The 14,431-nt window shown below is 50.0% G+C and overlaps 1 protein-coding gene across 1 annotated transcript in view; it reads left to right on the forward strand.

Annotated features, from left to right (window-relative positions):
* The window catches only part of MMP16 (matrix metallopeptidase 16), a 162,402-nt gene that overhangs the window by 72,485 nt on the left and 75,486 nt on the right, over positions 1 to 14,431 (forward strand). Inside the window, 1 exon segment of the mRNA XM_033126614.1 lies at positions 6,891 to 7,039. Coding sequence (XP_032982505.1) covers positions 6,891 to 7,039 — 149 coding nt within the window.

A 14,431-nucleotide genomic window follows, 5' to 3' on the forward strand; every position in this document is an offset into this window, starting at 1 on the left:
CTGGTGCCTGTCAATTGTTCCTGAAAAGAAATCAGGAGGTGTTGCATTTTCTTATCTTTAACATAACAAATGGGCTTAAAACGCACTGCAGTTACTCTGCATTGGGTTATGTGACAGGTGGAAAATTCTGGGGCTGGAATTGTAAAGTAGGCAATTATATGAGCGTTTTAATAGCTGATGCCTTTCTCTCCCTTTGAGTGGAAAGTCGTGTGATCACAGAAACATTTTCAAGCGTCCCTCTTTACAGCGTTCTCTGCCCGGGTCACCTTTCCTTCAAAAGCAGTTTCTTTCTCCTGCGTTGCTAAAACACCTGTATCTTGGTGAGACAGGTTAAATGTTCTTTTTCTTCATACTCTCAAACGAGCTGTCATGGGATAGCAGACTCTTTGCAGCTACTTGTCTTTACAGAAAAGGGCAACCCTTTCGTTGTTTCGTAAAAGAAATGCGTAACTTACTTACGGTTGGCAACTTTTTAAGCACTTTGTCATGAGATGACCAGGAAGCGTCTCAAACATACACAATATTTTTTGGTTGGTCATTCCCCATCAGTCACAAAGTATTATAATGTTTCTACCTTTTAAGATGATGGAATCAGAAACTCCATGTAATCCGTAGGACATACAGAAAACAGCTGCATGTTGTGAGCTGCTGGGATCAAGTAACGATTGCAGGTGACACTCCAAAGCCCTCCCCTCCCCCGGGGTCCCACCTCCTCCCTCGGACACCTGGTGGGACATGGGTGACACTGCCCAGGTGAGGGCCCAGTCTCTGTCTGTGCATTGAGTGAAGTGAGCTTTACCCTTTCCCGCTCCTAAGATGTGTGTGCCTGCCGACACGCGTGGGTGGCGCCGTATGTGCAAAGCTGGGGACGGTATCCTCCTGCACTTTGAAGACCCTAATTGAGGTTAATTTCCTCATCGTTTTTGCTGTTGCTGACACTCATCTGCCCCCAGGAAATACAGGCGGGCGAGTCGTCCACCATCCCCATGGTTCAGGCCCCAGCTCAAGCCTCTTAGTAAGTGCCCCGTGCGCCACTGGCCACAGGCCCAGGTGTGACGCGGGGGTCACTGTGACGTGATGTGGCAGCACGCGCATGGTTACTCCAAGTACTTCCTGTTTCGGGGGTTGCTTCTGTCCACCTCAGAAACCTGGGGACCGTGGGGTGACCTGCGAGCGCTCAGTGTCGGCGGAGTTTTGTCCTTGGGGTTTTGGTCTTGTTCTGTCAGCATGTGTGTGTGTGCACGCCACACATCCATCTTTAAAAGCCTAGCGGACACTTAGGAAAGACCAGGGTGGCGGATAAGGAGACTGTACCCTAATCCTCTAACTTTGCAGCGCCGTGACTAGCCAGTGCTGGGGTCCCCACGGAGGGCTGCTGGGTTTGGGGAGGTGTTGTTTGTTGTTTATCACTGGGGTTCAGCCCTTACTGTTTGAGGGTTTTGCCCTCAGAGGCTAAGTTCCAATGACAGTTTGCTCTTATGCAGGATGACAAATCTCTCCCTGGCCTTTGCACCCTAACACGCGAGTTTCTGTCATAATTGGAGAGTTTCTTGTTAAGGTGAAGGACCTGCCTCCTGACCACGACAGCTGTCGTCCGCGTCCCAGCTGTCCCCACCGCAATCGTCTCTGGGTCGCTGAGATGTTCACTGGTACAGCTCTGGCTGCCCACAGCTGTGTGTTTATCTAGGAAGCCATTTCAATAGACACAATGGACAGTACAGGTCGAAAGGAATGGAGTTTGTATCTGTGATTTCACACCCAGTCCAGACCCGGTGGGGATGGTGGTGACTTAGGGACGTTTGAATGAACAGAAACGCTAATTTCTGCCCCGTTAACGTATCCTAGGAATGTTCTATGTGACCAATTCTGAATGACTGCTCCCACTCCAGTTTAATTAATCAGTGCGGTTAACAGGTAGTGAGATTCACATCTATAGTCGCTGCAGACCAGAAATGTTTAGGCCCACAGCCCGCCAGTCTTTGTGACCAGTGAATTCATTGTCTTTCAAGGGAAAACGTCCTTATGCTTTTACTAACTCTGCTGATGACACCACAAAATAGAGGGTACTTACTTTAGTTGTCAGTTTTAGTCAGAGACAGCATTCAACAAAAGCATTTAGAAATCTCACCCTGGAAAATGGAAGACAGCCTGTGTGGCCTGGGGAACCTACCAATTAAAAAGGCACCCTTTCAGTCGCATTTTATCAAGAAGTCAGTTATACCAGAATATGACGCTATTATAGGTTTATTTTTGTTAGTAAATATGTTAAAATTTAACATGAAGTCAGTAGCTTTTAGAAACGATGTCCCCAAATAATACAAACATGTAATTGTGTAAACGGAAGCGCTGTCCCTAAGTCAGTGCTGAGAACATACACTGTCACCTCCCCTTCCCCTTACTGAGCACCGTGACCTGGTCCCATGGTCCCTGGGAGCGTGGGACGTCGGTGGCCGCACCGCACGCTCGTGGGACTAAGCCTCTGAACCACCGGCTTCAGAGACAGGCTTCGCGGCCGGGCAGCGACACTTCAGGCCAAACGGAATCCCAAACCCTTCCTCTCTTTTCTGTGACTTCTCAAATGCATTCCTTCCTGGCCTAATAAGTTCTTTAGTGTAATCACTTACTTATTTTTGAGCATCACTGTGAGATGTTCTCCCTGGATGTGGGGTCCGGTCGCATTTGTGGTTCCCCCTCGGTCACGATCGCGGTGCCTTAACTCTACCTGAAGGCGTAGACGAGCCCATTAGCTTTGACCACGGGGCACATGTACTCCTCTGGGTGTCAGCACCAGCCCAGAGACTGCATAAGAAATATCGTCTAAAGGCTCTCTGATTACCTTTGCCAGTCGTCACGGGAACCGCTAGCATCTCTGTTGTTGTGGATACTCGTGTCCGGGGTGTCACCCCGGCAGGTATGTGGGTGTGGACTGCTGACCCCCTTAATACAGGTGCTCACAACAAGGTTCCATAAAGCGTGAGTGACCCAGACCTTCTTTCTTCACGGGTGTCCTGAAAGCGCGTGCTACCGCTGCCCCTTTACGCTGCCGCCCGGGGAAGGCGTGTCTGTCGGCTGGGAGTTTACTCTCTCAGTGGGTGTCTCTTCTCGCCTGCAGAGAACGGGCCCTTCCGGCAGCTCCTCCACGGGAAGTGGTTTTCACGCATGGAAGACGCAGGCGTCTGGGTGTGCGGAGAAGCAGGCAGTGAATTTCAGGGTTAAGATTTTGCTGGCCCGTCTGAGGTTCTGTAGTCGGTGTCCCGGGGATGAGGAGATGGGCTAGGACCCAAGGGGTCAGGTTGCACCTCGAGGAAACTGGTGTGTGTCTCAGTATTTTCCAGTGCTCTCGTGTGCACGTCCATCCAGTGAGCAAACCAAGGCACCCAAACCAGAACAAGCTTGCTGGGCTCATCGCGTTTCCCCTTTCTGTTTCGGAACTGGGGGTGGGGTGGGGGTCGAAGCAGCATGTGCCTCTTTACGCTGTGGTTTGTCTCCCTCACAGCTCAGCCAACGTAAATCTCACCTGCTCCTCAGTCTTGCGTCACCCCAGGGACAGACCTTCATTTGAGCAGGAGCCATTTCACGAACTCAGAGCAATTAGCACAAAATATGACTCACTGGGCGAGTTATGCTGGTGGCTTTGTATATTCTCAACTCTCACATCAGCCCTGCACATTCGATAGCATTTCTCCCGGGTCCACACTGGGAGAACATGTCCCGTAACTGCCCACTACGTGCATTTGGAACGCTGAAAAAATATCGGGGGACAAACCGTCAAGAGGCAATTTGGTATTTTTAATCTTCCAAGAGAAGCAGTATTTTAAAACGATGTTGAAAACAGGGTCTATTTCCAGTAGCAGTGAGTGGCTGAATGCCTGTGGTACAGACTGGAAGGGCAAGGGTACCTTCAGTGTTGGCCTGTGGATTTATTTACGTTTGTATCAAATGCGATAAGTTAGCAACTCAGTAGGAGACATAGAGGAAAGGTGTCCCTCCCTGTCCGTCACTTCTGTCATGTCCCGATTTCCCAGGCTTCTGTTGTGCTCTCCTGTAGGATGATGGAGCACACAGGCTGCCTGCCCTGCTCCACGCGAAAGGTTTTCATTCTGCAGAACAGCAGGTGCCGACCGACGCCGGGGCCTGGGATCACTCCCGACCAGGTGCGTGTGCCTGGCCCTCGCTCACTGGTACCTCCGGTCAGCGTTCGCACGCCGTGGGCATGGGCGGCCAGCTGCTTGTCCGCCACGGACATGACTGTGTGTCCAGTGTGGACCTGGCTGGTTCCTGTCACCATGCTGACCAGCGTGGTGTCCTGCAAGCAGCCTTAACCTGTTACTTAGAGCAATTTGGTACTGATTGCTTTTTCCATCTTACCAAAAACAACCAGACTCACAGAATTCTGTGTTCTCAGCAGGTTAAAGGAGGTGGCCTAACGCAGAAACAAACTCAGGAGAGGGTACCCCTTGGATGAACGGATTATCTGAGCAGGGGTTGGTTCTCATGTGCAGCGTCCACGTTGAGTGGTCGTGTGGACGGAAGCCTTGGGATCCTGTGACAGCGTCTTTGTGGGTGGGCTGGCCTGCTCTGGACACTGAGCTGGACGACGGCCGGCTCAGCGTTCGCGCTTCAGTAAGACGTGCCCTCAGGGCGCGCTGGTTTCACGCTCTGACTTGGAACCGAGGTAGTCATGCTCAACTCGCCACTGTGTGTGGGAAGATGCTTCACAGATGTCCCTGGCCAGGGCATGATGGTGTCACACGCGGTTTCTTGATTAACAGATGACAATGGTCCAGTCCTGGTGACCCATAAGGCTAATGACATTGATGTATCAGCCAAAAGGCCCAACTCTGACCGCAGAATGGTAGATCTCATAGCTGACCTGCTAGTTTACAACGAAAAAGAATTACTCACTTCTTAACCATTTGGAAAAAGAGCTTTTCATGGGAAATGACATAACATAAAAGAGACCTGGAGGGAAAATCACCATTCATTTTTTTATTATTTCAACTCATTTGTTTGACACGCTAAGGCATAAATCAAATGTTTATTTTTTAAAACACGCTGTTTTTTTATGCACTTAAAATTATGTACTTTATAGTCTTTCTATTTGTCCATAAATCACAGGGTTTATTATTAATGGTTTTCTCTTTACTCATCAATGTGATTGCCAGTAGCTTAGCACCCGTGAGTAACCTAGCAACAAGTCAGCTCTCCCACAAGTAAGCAATGAATGCAGATGAAGTGTTATGGAAAAGAGTTCAATTTCAGAAAATCCGTGTGTGTATACTACAGAAAATCCAGATGAAATCTTCTCATTTGGGGAAAGTTGCATGACAGTAGCGATTGAATTTCCTGGTAACTAACACATTGCCAGTGAAATCTTATCTCCTTCATTAAGAAGAAAAATGAAACCTGTTCCAGACCGCACTGCCGTTGGCCAGGTGACTCAGAACGCATGTTCCCTGGCTGCCCCCTCACTCCAGGTCAGGTGAGGTGAGCGTCTGGGCAGGGCGGCGCTGGGGTGCTGGGTTTACTGGGTGCCGTCCCCACAATAAGCCTCCCCGACAGCGATGCTTACGTGCCTGTAGGACAAACATTCTATTTTATCTTCTGGGCGTAGTGCAGATAGTGCTGCCTTTCTGAGGTGATCAGTTTCCTGGAAATACCTCAAATGTTCCCCTTTGTGTTTCACGTGTTAAGATGTTGATGTATTCAATATCGGTTTCTTTGGGTGAAACTTAACTTCTGTAATCGCTGTTTATTTTCATGGAGAACATAGCTCTCCTGCATTTCCGTTGTGGGCGTGTGTCAGGCACTGGGGAAAGCTGCAGCCTCGGGGCTCTACTGTTTCGGTAATGAATAGACAGATGTGGGGAGCGGAAGTTCTGCTGAACGAATGGCTTCCATTAAATGGCACTGCTGCCATTCTGTGCCCGAGGCACAGTCGGTCGGGCAGGCCACTGCACTTGAGGAAATCTTGGAGCCCTGTGGAAGGCTGAGATAAGGGGCAGCGGGATGGGGTGTGCACTGAACGTTTGTGCATTTAAAACGAATGTGAACCCAGAAAGCATCTGCTCTCTGGTAAAGACCGTTTGTCCCAGATACCCCGAGTTGGGGGCACTTTTAAAATCTAATCTAATGACTCTGAAATGTGGCTGTCATCACAATTGGGATGTGAGCCTAACTCCGCCATCTCTGTCTCCCTATCCTCCCCGATTGCTCTTCCCTGGCGAAGAGGACAGACAAATCGTGAGAGTCTTAGAGACAGGGCGAAAGCTACTTAAGATCGTCTGTTTCATCTGTGTGTGGATTGAAGTGAATCACCCTAAATATGAAAGAATAGTCTTCGCATGAGCAGTGGTTATCTACCTTTGAGGACATGGAGTGACAATGGGTAGACCAGTTGCATGGAGTTTGTACCCAAAACGTCGCGACAGACGGTCTGCCTGTGAGCATGCTCTCTTCCCAGCTGTGGGCGCTGGTCAGTTGTTCCAGAAAAGGGCATTGAGAGGCAACACATGCCGTTAACGCCCCCTGGCAGCGTGGACGTGTCGGTGGGTTCAGGTGTGGGAGATACCATCCTTTGATTTGGGAAGCTGAGTTCCTCGAGGGCGGACTGGGCTCGTGATTGTATCCAGTGCTGCAGTACCTCGTGAACCGCGAGCTTGCAACCGCTGATGCTTCTGTTGTTCTCAGTCAGTCTTTGCAGGTATGTTAGAAAGATCCAGAACAACCACTGAAATTATATTAAATAACTTAAACTGTAGAATATATGTTAGAAAGAGATAAAACGCGTACTTAATCTGTGCCCTCGTAGGGGAAATGAAGTTCAAAGATGAACCGCAGACGTGCGTTCGTCAGCATAACCGTGGCTCGGCCGTGTGCTTGTGTTGCAGGTCTGGTTACAGAAGTACGGCTACCTGCCCCCGACGGACCCCAGGATGTCGGTGCTGCGCTCGGCGGAGGTCATGCAGTCCGCGCTGGCCGCCATGCAGCACTTCTACGGCATCAACATGACCGGGAAGGTGGACAGGGACACCATCGAGTGAGTAGCAGCCCCGCTCTTTCTCTTTTGGTCCCTGAGCCAGACCCCGTTGCCCGAAAACTTGGGGGGACTCCGGCAAGCACAGACAGAGCAGCTGCTGTCCGCCTCACCTCTTTAAGCTGCACTCCTTCCTGCGGTCACCTTTACTCACCTGACTTCAGCAGCACGTTTTCAAAATAGGAGAGGAAGTGGGAGCAGTGGGAGTCAAAGCAGATGTACAGCTGCAGTCACGCCAGAGTGTCATGGAGGGGGCTGTGTGGCCGGGGACAGCAGACTGTGCATAAGTGACGTCACATCGTCGCTTCAGATGGGCCAGAGCACAAACATGACACCAAGGGGCATGGGACGCATTCACTCGGGGCTCTTTTGGGGGCGAGGGTGACAGAGAGCCAGTCGCCAGTCTGGTAGCCCCCCACTAGTGACCATTCTCAAAATGCCTAAATCAAAGAGGCTTTTCACTGAGAAGTCTCTGCTTTCACTGTTCTATTAACAAAGGGCCTGTTTTTACTCTGTTAATGTTTGTTCCTTTATTGATCGATTCCTCCCATTGTCCACTTATTTATTCAACTAATCACTCTTTACGGGGCCTTTTACATGTGAAAGAGGCCAATACAGCTTCACAGGACAGTCCCTTTGAAGCGATGGATAGTTCACTGCGTAGCCAGACAGAGTCACAAATCACGTCGGGCTTCAGCCTGGACCAGCATTATTGTCTGGACAGCGGAGGAGGAAGTGGTTCCTCCTCCCAGAGCCGGGGCCGTTTGTGGTTGTTGAGTCCCTGATGCAAAGTAACTCTGTTCCATCAGTTAATGTGATCGTCACACATCAACTCCCCACGAAGGGGACGGCAGGGGGACGTTTTTCTCTCTGTGTTTTCAAGAAAGGGTCTGAGCGTCAAAGGCTCAGTGAGGTCCCGGCTAGCTGCAGAATCCGCACCTCTTCACGTTTGGGTGGGTAACGTCCTGCACCGTGCTGCGTACCTCCACCAAAGACACGTTTATCTCACTTAAACCTTAAGTACCTGAGACGTTTGGGCTCAGACACACAGAATTAATCCTGACACATTAAACTAATTTAGTGTATAATTTTAAGTCGATATTTTGCCTTCTGATACGGCAGACGTTAGCCGTGCTATTCTATTTCTGGCTCATCGAGACCGCAAAGCACATGAGAAAGACTTGAAGATTAAATGTCAGAGCAATTTGAAAAAATAAATGCATTACCTCTCTTCAAATGTTTAGAGACCCATAAATGTTACCTTTGGTGTACAGCTGCGGAAAGAGATTCAAGAATTCATGCATTCTGCAAGAATGAGAGTCAGTACTGGGAACAGAAGGTGGGTGTTTTCACCCGGCTGCCCCCTAATCATTGAGATTCTCTCCGTCACCTACTGTCAAGCTTCCATTTTCACTCCTCATACACCGCTGTTCTGACTAAATGCGGCGTCCGGCGGCAAGCCCAGGCTCCGGCAGCCTGCCTGTGGTGGGCGTGTGTGCACTGTGCCCCGTGTGCCAGCGTCTCACACAGCGCACTCGCCGTTCCCGCCACGGAGCTCTCACCTTCTAGTCGATGCCCGTGGAAACTATGGCTCACTGTTCAAAACTACAGCACGTGGAGCCCTTGGGAAACCAACCAAATTTTTGTTGAAAATCGGCTCACTACTACATAATAAAATGAAGGAACGGACGTCTTATAGAAGGTGACATCTGTGCTTCCTCCCGGTTTTGAGAGAGGCTTCTGGTCTTTGGAAGGTCCCAGGATGAATGGGTGTGATTTCTTCAGAGAGCGAGCGAGAAAAAGGTCTCCGCCAGGAGAAGATGGAGGAGAGGCGTGCGGGATTAGCCGGGGCCCTTCCCGTCGAGAGGAGTCTGCACTGGCCTGGCCACGTCCGGCTCGCGGAGGCTCAGGCCCAGACCAGGAGCCACGCCGTTGGCGTGTGTGGGAGCTAAGGCAGCACTTCTGTGAGTTACAGCGTCGCAGAGAGCGGAGCGACTGCGCAGACGGCCTTTCCCTGAAAACCAGCCCATTTGGGGGCTGCTTTTGTTTTTGCTGGTTTTTGTTTGTTTGTTTTACAAAACTTTGTTCTAATTCAGTCTTTTTTGGATTGGAAATGCATCTTTTCCTTTCAACAGAGTGGTATACCTGTAGTTCTTTCTCGGCGGACCTGCTGAAGCTTTGCCTTCCTAGACTGCCATGCTTCTCTGTCCCCTCTGCCACCGCCACTGTCACTCACCTTGGGGCCACGCTTCACTCGCCTCCTGATGTGGCCGCAGGCTTGTGGTTTTGTTGCTCAGAGTATTCAGCTCGAAGAGCGTACTGTTTTTGTAAGTAAATCCCTACGATCACGCCCCCTAAGCAATGGTCTGTGCTTTTGGATCTCAGATGGGCGTGAGCCGACACTCCGTGCAGAAAGGCGGTCTGCTGTTGTAGGGAGTCACAGGGTCAGGTGTGACTTTTTACCTAAGCCTTTTACAGCAGGTATGGACTACGATTCCAGACCTGTCATGACGCCTCTGTATTCAAATCATGTCTTAGGATTCATTTTCACATGCTACAACCTTCATCTAATTTTAGACTCTTGTCAAGACCAGTTGTTTTTAAGTTACAGCCTGATGCCCTCCTTCGGCACACGGACATGTGGTACATTCAGTCTGTTAATTCTTGCATAATTAACAGTAGCAGTGCCAGTTGTGGGCATCTGCACAGCACGTTGAAGAAATCGACCATTTTCACGCAACAAATGTAGGTATGATGTTAAATGGCACGTTAATCGCTGTCATGCGAATGAGTGTCGGTGTCGGCAAGACAGTAATAACGCTGACCCCCCCCCACGCCGCACGAGCTCATTATCACATATCGCAATAGTTCTTTTAAATTACGGGCTTCTTAGCTAATTTCTGGAAGCAAGCTCACTTAATAAGGGGAGCAGTTTATGTTATGCGTAAAAAAAGATGTATTTAACAAGGAGAGAAAAAGATAGCAAGGTGATAATGAAAATAAACGTAACACGTTCTCATAATGTTAATAGTAAGTACTTATAACGTTTAGTTTGTCTTTTATGTGTGTACAGAGTCAGGATTGAAGAATGCTTCACGGGATATCGTTTGTAAGGTCTCCCTCCACATATATGTATGTCCACACACACACAAACACACACGTGCACACACACACACGATGCATATATTTTGGATGATCTGATTAATTTGACTTAATTTAGTCAAACCATGCCCAGAAATTTATGTTAATTATTTTAATTTAAGACTGTATACGTGGCTTTTTTGGTTCAAAGAATAATTATGAAACTATAGTGGTATTTGGACTCCTAATTTTAGAATTAAATAGATTTAGATATACCATAAGCTTTTGGGCTTAATTATCAGTATGTTCCATGACTTTCCATCTTCAGTCTAACTTGTGAAGTGAAGACTCTTATTTTTCAGTGTAGATATAAAAGGTTCATCCGTGCGGTTCTTTCTCCTTACGTACATTGGTGGAGTCCAAGCATCCCGGTGGTGCTGGGACATGGCAACGTTACAGGGGTCGGTCTTCGTTTTGGGACTGACCCAACAGAGGGACGGTTGGCAGCTGCACGAGCAGGAGTGCAGATTTGCCTCCTGGAAGGTGAAAGGTGGGAGCTCAAAGGCCAGCCAATACTTACTGAGCTTTTGTCCATGGTGCAGGTTGTGGAGGCTTCTTCGATTTATTCCAAGTGCTTTAACTTGGCAGCTCAGTGAGGAACCCTGTGCCCATGTGGGAAGCTCATGAGTGGTACAGAAAGAACCTGGGCACCAGCGTGGATGTCACCCTCCCACAGTGGAGGCCAAGTGACCCATTTTCAAAAATCTTGTAACTGCTGGACGTGGCTCTATGAATCAAACAAAACCTCAAGGTGTTTGAAGGGATAAAAGTAAGCATTTTTAGAAAGATCTAGAAGCTCCGTTGGGAACAACTCTAAATAGCAGACATCATGCTTACGTTTCCGTAGAACTTGGAAAAGTCTGGAAGAGAGAAGCCTCTTTCAGATACGAAGCTGATGAACATTTTTCTTAGATTACTGATTCCTAAGGCACAAGACAGATTTGTGTGAGTCCTTTCTATTCTCTTGGTAAAAGTGGGTGTCTGTACACAGGCCACCGAGAGGTCCATCTCCAGGGGACAGCGTCCCATCCTGCCCTGGTGAGTGCGGACGTGGGCAGCCCCCCTCAGGGCACCGGGCGTGTGGTGACAGCGTGGAGACACCTTGGGGTCGTGCGCTGGGTGGTCCTGTGCGTGTGACATGAAGACCCAACTCGTTCAAATAAGAGATTTACTGAAACCAGTGCTGCTGTTTGAGGTGTGCTACCACTTGTTTCGCAGCTCGTGGCTACGTTACTTACACAAAACGGGGTAGTGTATCTGTTGGTACTTTTATTAACAAAATGCTAGGAATATGCTTGTTTTGAAGAACAGAGTGCTTTGTGTTCGCATGAGGTCGAGGTGAGCTGAAGCTGTTGATTTGCCTGTAACTCCGGCAGCCACGGCCTGATGTTTGTGAAACAATAGTTGGTGCTCTAACCATATGTTAATTATAGCAGCTGCTATCTGCTGAGTGGCCGTGAGGGTCTCACATGATTTCACTAACCGATTCCTGACGATAACTCAATATCTTACCTTTGGTGATGGACGAGGAAACTGAGGAAGACATGGAAACGACAACCTGACCACTGGCGGCCTCTCAGCCGCGGGGCGGACATCCTGACCCCTGGCCCCCGGCCCCCGGCATTGGCGGTAGCTCCGCCCCAGAGCACTGGTGCTAGGCATGTTTCCTTTTCAAGTTAATTGAAATGAAGACATGCAAGACCTACCCAACCGATCTAGAAATGCTTTGGCTTCCAGACATTTAAATCAGTGCTGAGTGCCAGCATTTTGTTTATGAAGCTGGAGGTGATGGCTGCATGTGTACCTTGATTCCTAAAGCTTTTCTCGCAGCTCAGCCTCCCCAGGCGCCCCTTGCCCCCATCTTTGTTTCCCCTGGAAAGGCAGCTTAACACCCGCGCCGAGGTGTCAGTAAAGACGTACAGGCGTATGAGTGCGTGTTGGCACACTGAGAAAGGAGGACGTGTCAGCAAAGATACATCCACGTAGGAAAGTCACGGCTCAGAGTCGACCCCTGTTTCTGTCCTGTGATGTTTGTCCCTCCTTAGACGAGACAGTCAGGTTACTTGTGCATGTTGCACTCTGTGTACACGCACGCAGGGGACTTACCAAACACACGGATGCAAGTAGCATTTGGTTGCACAGTGAATTCACGTTGCTCTCATGGCAACTAGAGGCGAAGGCCCAACTCCTGACTAAACGACGGTCTCACGTCCGTTGTGCATCCCTGTCACATAGCCTCCGAGTCCCTGGTGAGTCCCGTTAACACTCCTGTACTTTATACGCATGGAGAGCTTTAAAAATTGCAGCGGGGAGAACCTGACTGCTTAAGAGATTAAAGCATATTTTAAATTTTGGACTCATGCGAAAAGCCTGGAGACCGAATCGTCTCAGCGACTGTGTGTGCTGCGCAGTGCGGGAATGTTCTTGACTGTGCAGGGATTGGACGCGTCTCGATAAATCACACCTGCTGACAGAGTACCTGTCTGTGCGGGTTCAGTGTGGGCACAAATACTGAGGAGGTCCCGTGGCCCGTTCTCAGCCCGAGCAGCTCCCACGCGGGGTTCTGTGCACTGAGCTGCTCATGGATGTTGTGTCGTGCCTGTTCTCCAGCTGCGTCACTGCCTGGGACTCAGTCTCAGTGCCCGCACATGCCCAGGCAGAAACCTTGTTCGAGCACAGAGCTGGAAAGAGCTGCGAAGGCGGCACGGATCGTGAGGGACAGTGGGGCGATGAGTGTGCAGAGAGGCTTGCACACCCAGTTCAGCGCCTCCTGGGCCTCACTGGGGATTTCACCGGCTCGGGCCCTGGGCTCTGGCCCGCCCGACAGGCCAGTGTGCGTGATAGAGACAGACACATCCCAGCCAGCATCCCCGTCCAACGCTGTCGGGGTGGCATGTGTGCGTGTGAGTTACACAGCGCGGGATGGTTAGGGGTCTCAGCGTGAAGCAGGAGGAAAAGGTCTTCCCCACGAGCAGAGCCCACCGCCTACAGGCAGACACAGGCCTGGTGCTGTGGCAGCCCGACGGCCGGACGGGACAGCTTGCTAAGGACGCCTCACGCTGTCTTTCTGTAAAAGCATGGTGCTGAGAACACGTGGAGGACACCTCAGTGCTTTGGGAAGGTTTTTCGTTAGGCGTGAGAAGGCAGGCATTGCTGAGAGGGAGAGGCAGCCGGGAACTGCTGGAGGCAGAAGCGATCGTGTCGTGACCGCTGGCTGCGAGGGCAGAGCAGTGGACGGTGGTCCGGGCACCTGGCTCGGGCGTGGGAAGGGTGCAGTGGGCGTCAGGGCAGTCGGAGCAGGGTTGCGGCAGCGTCAGAAGTGGTGCCGGGATGCGCGAGGGAGCCCTGAGAGCCCGCTGTCACCACGCACGTCTGACCCGCGGCCTGGAACTCAGCGAGGCCTCTTGCCTGGCTTACCTTTGTATCCACACTGTTTAAAAAAAATCTCAAGCTCAACAGATGTGGGATGAATGGATCGGATGGAATGAGTAAATACATGAACAAGAAAAGCGTAAGGGACTGAACAGGAAGGAACGCCTGCAGCACGGGCCTCACACTCACCGACCGACACACCGTCCTCGGCTTGGCGGGAAAGGTGGCCGCACCCCGCGTCGCGTGCCCGGACATGGGAAGGGTTTTCAACTCCGTACTACCTTCCCCTCTTAATTTTGCGGATTATTGACATAACTTGAGAGAACATGTTCTCACTGAGAATACATTTTATTCTGATAATAGCTAATGCTGTTGTCAAATTTCATCCCACTATCCACTGCAGAATTATTTCTCCTCCTAGTGTTTCCTTAAACATTTTCCTCAGCTAAATATAAGTGTAATCACATCCCACATTTAGTAAATTTAATCATGTTTAACAAGCATATATTGTTTATTGTCCCAGTACTTTTAGTGAGATAAAGCATAAGCACCTGCCTTCGGAATATTACAGTTTTGTTGATGTGATTAAAGAAATACCTGTCTAGAAAAGCCCACCATGAATGCCTAGTGTTTGCTAGTTAAGGCTGCAGGGAGAGCTCACAGCATATAAAGAAAGTAATGACTTTTCCTCTCCACCTCCTCCCGGGGATCTTTCTATGCCAGGGTTGTACAAGGTGCTGGGTATGTTAGATTCCCCCACCCTGACTATTTTTGCTCCAGTTCAGTGGTTCCCGAGTCCCAGGGAGTGGTAGTTAAAACTCAGAGGTCTCCAGCCTCACCTCCCGAGTTCAGTCCCACAGGCCTCCTACGAGGTAGCACTTA

The sequence above is a fragment of the Rhinolophus ferrumequinum genome, chromosome 14 (genome assembly GCF_004115265.2).
Source record: "Rhinolophus ferrumequinum isolate MPI-CBG mRhiFer1 chromosome 14, mRhiFer1_v1.p, whole genome shotgun sequence".
In the NCBI taxonomy this organism is placed as follows: domain Eukaryota; kingdom Metazoa; phylum Chordata; class Mammalia; order Chiroptera; family Rhinolophidae; genus Rhinolophus; species Rhinolophus ferrumequinum.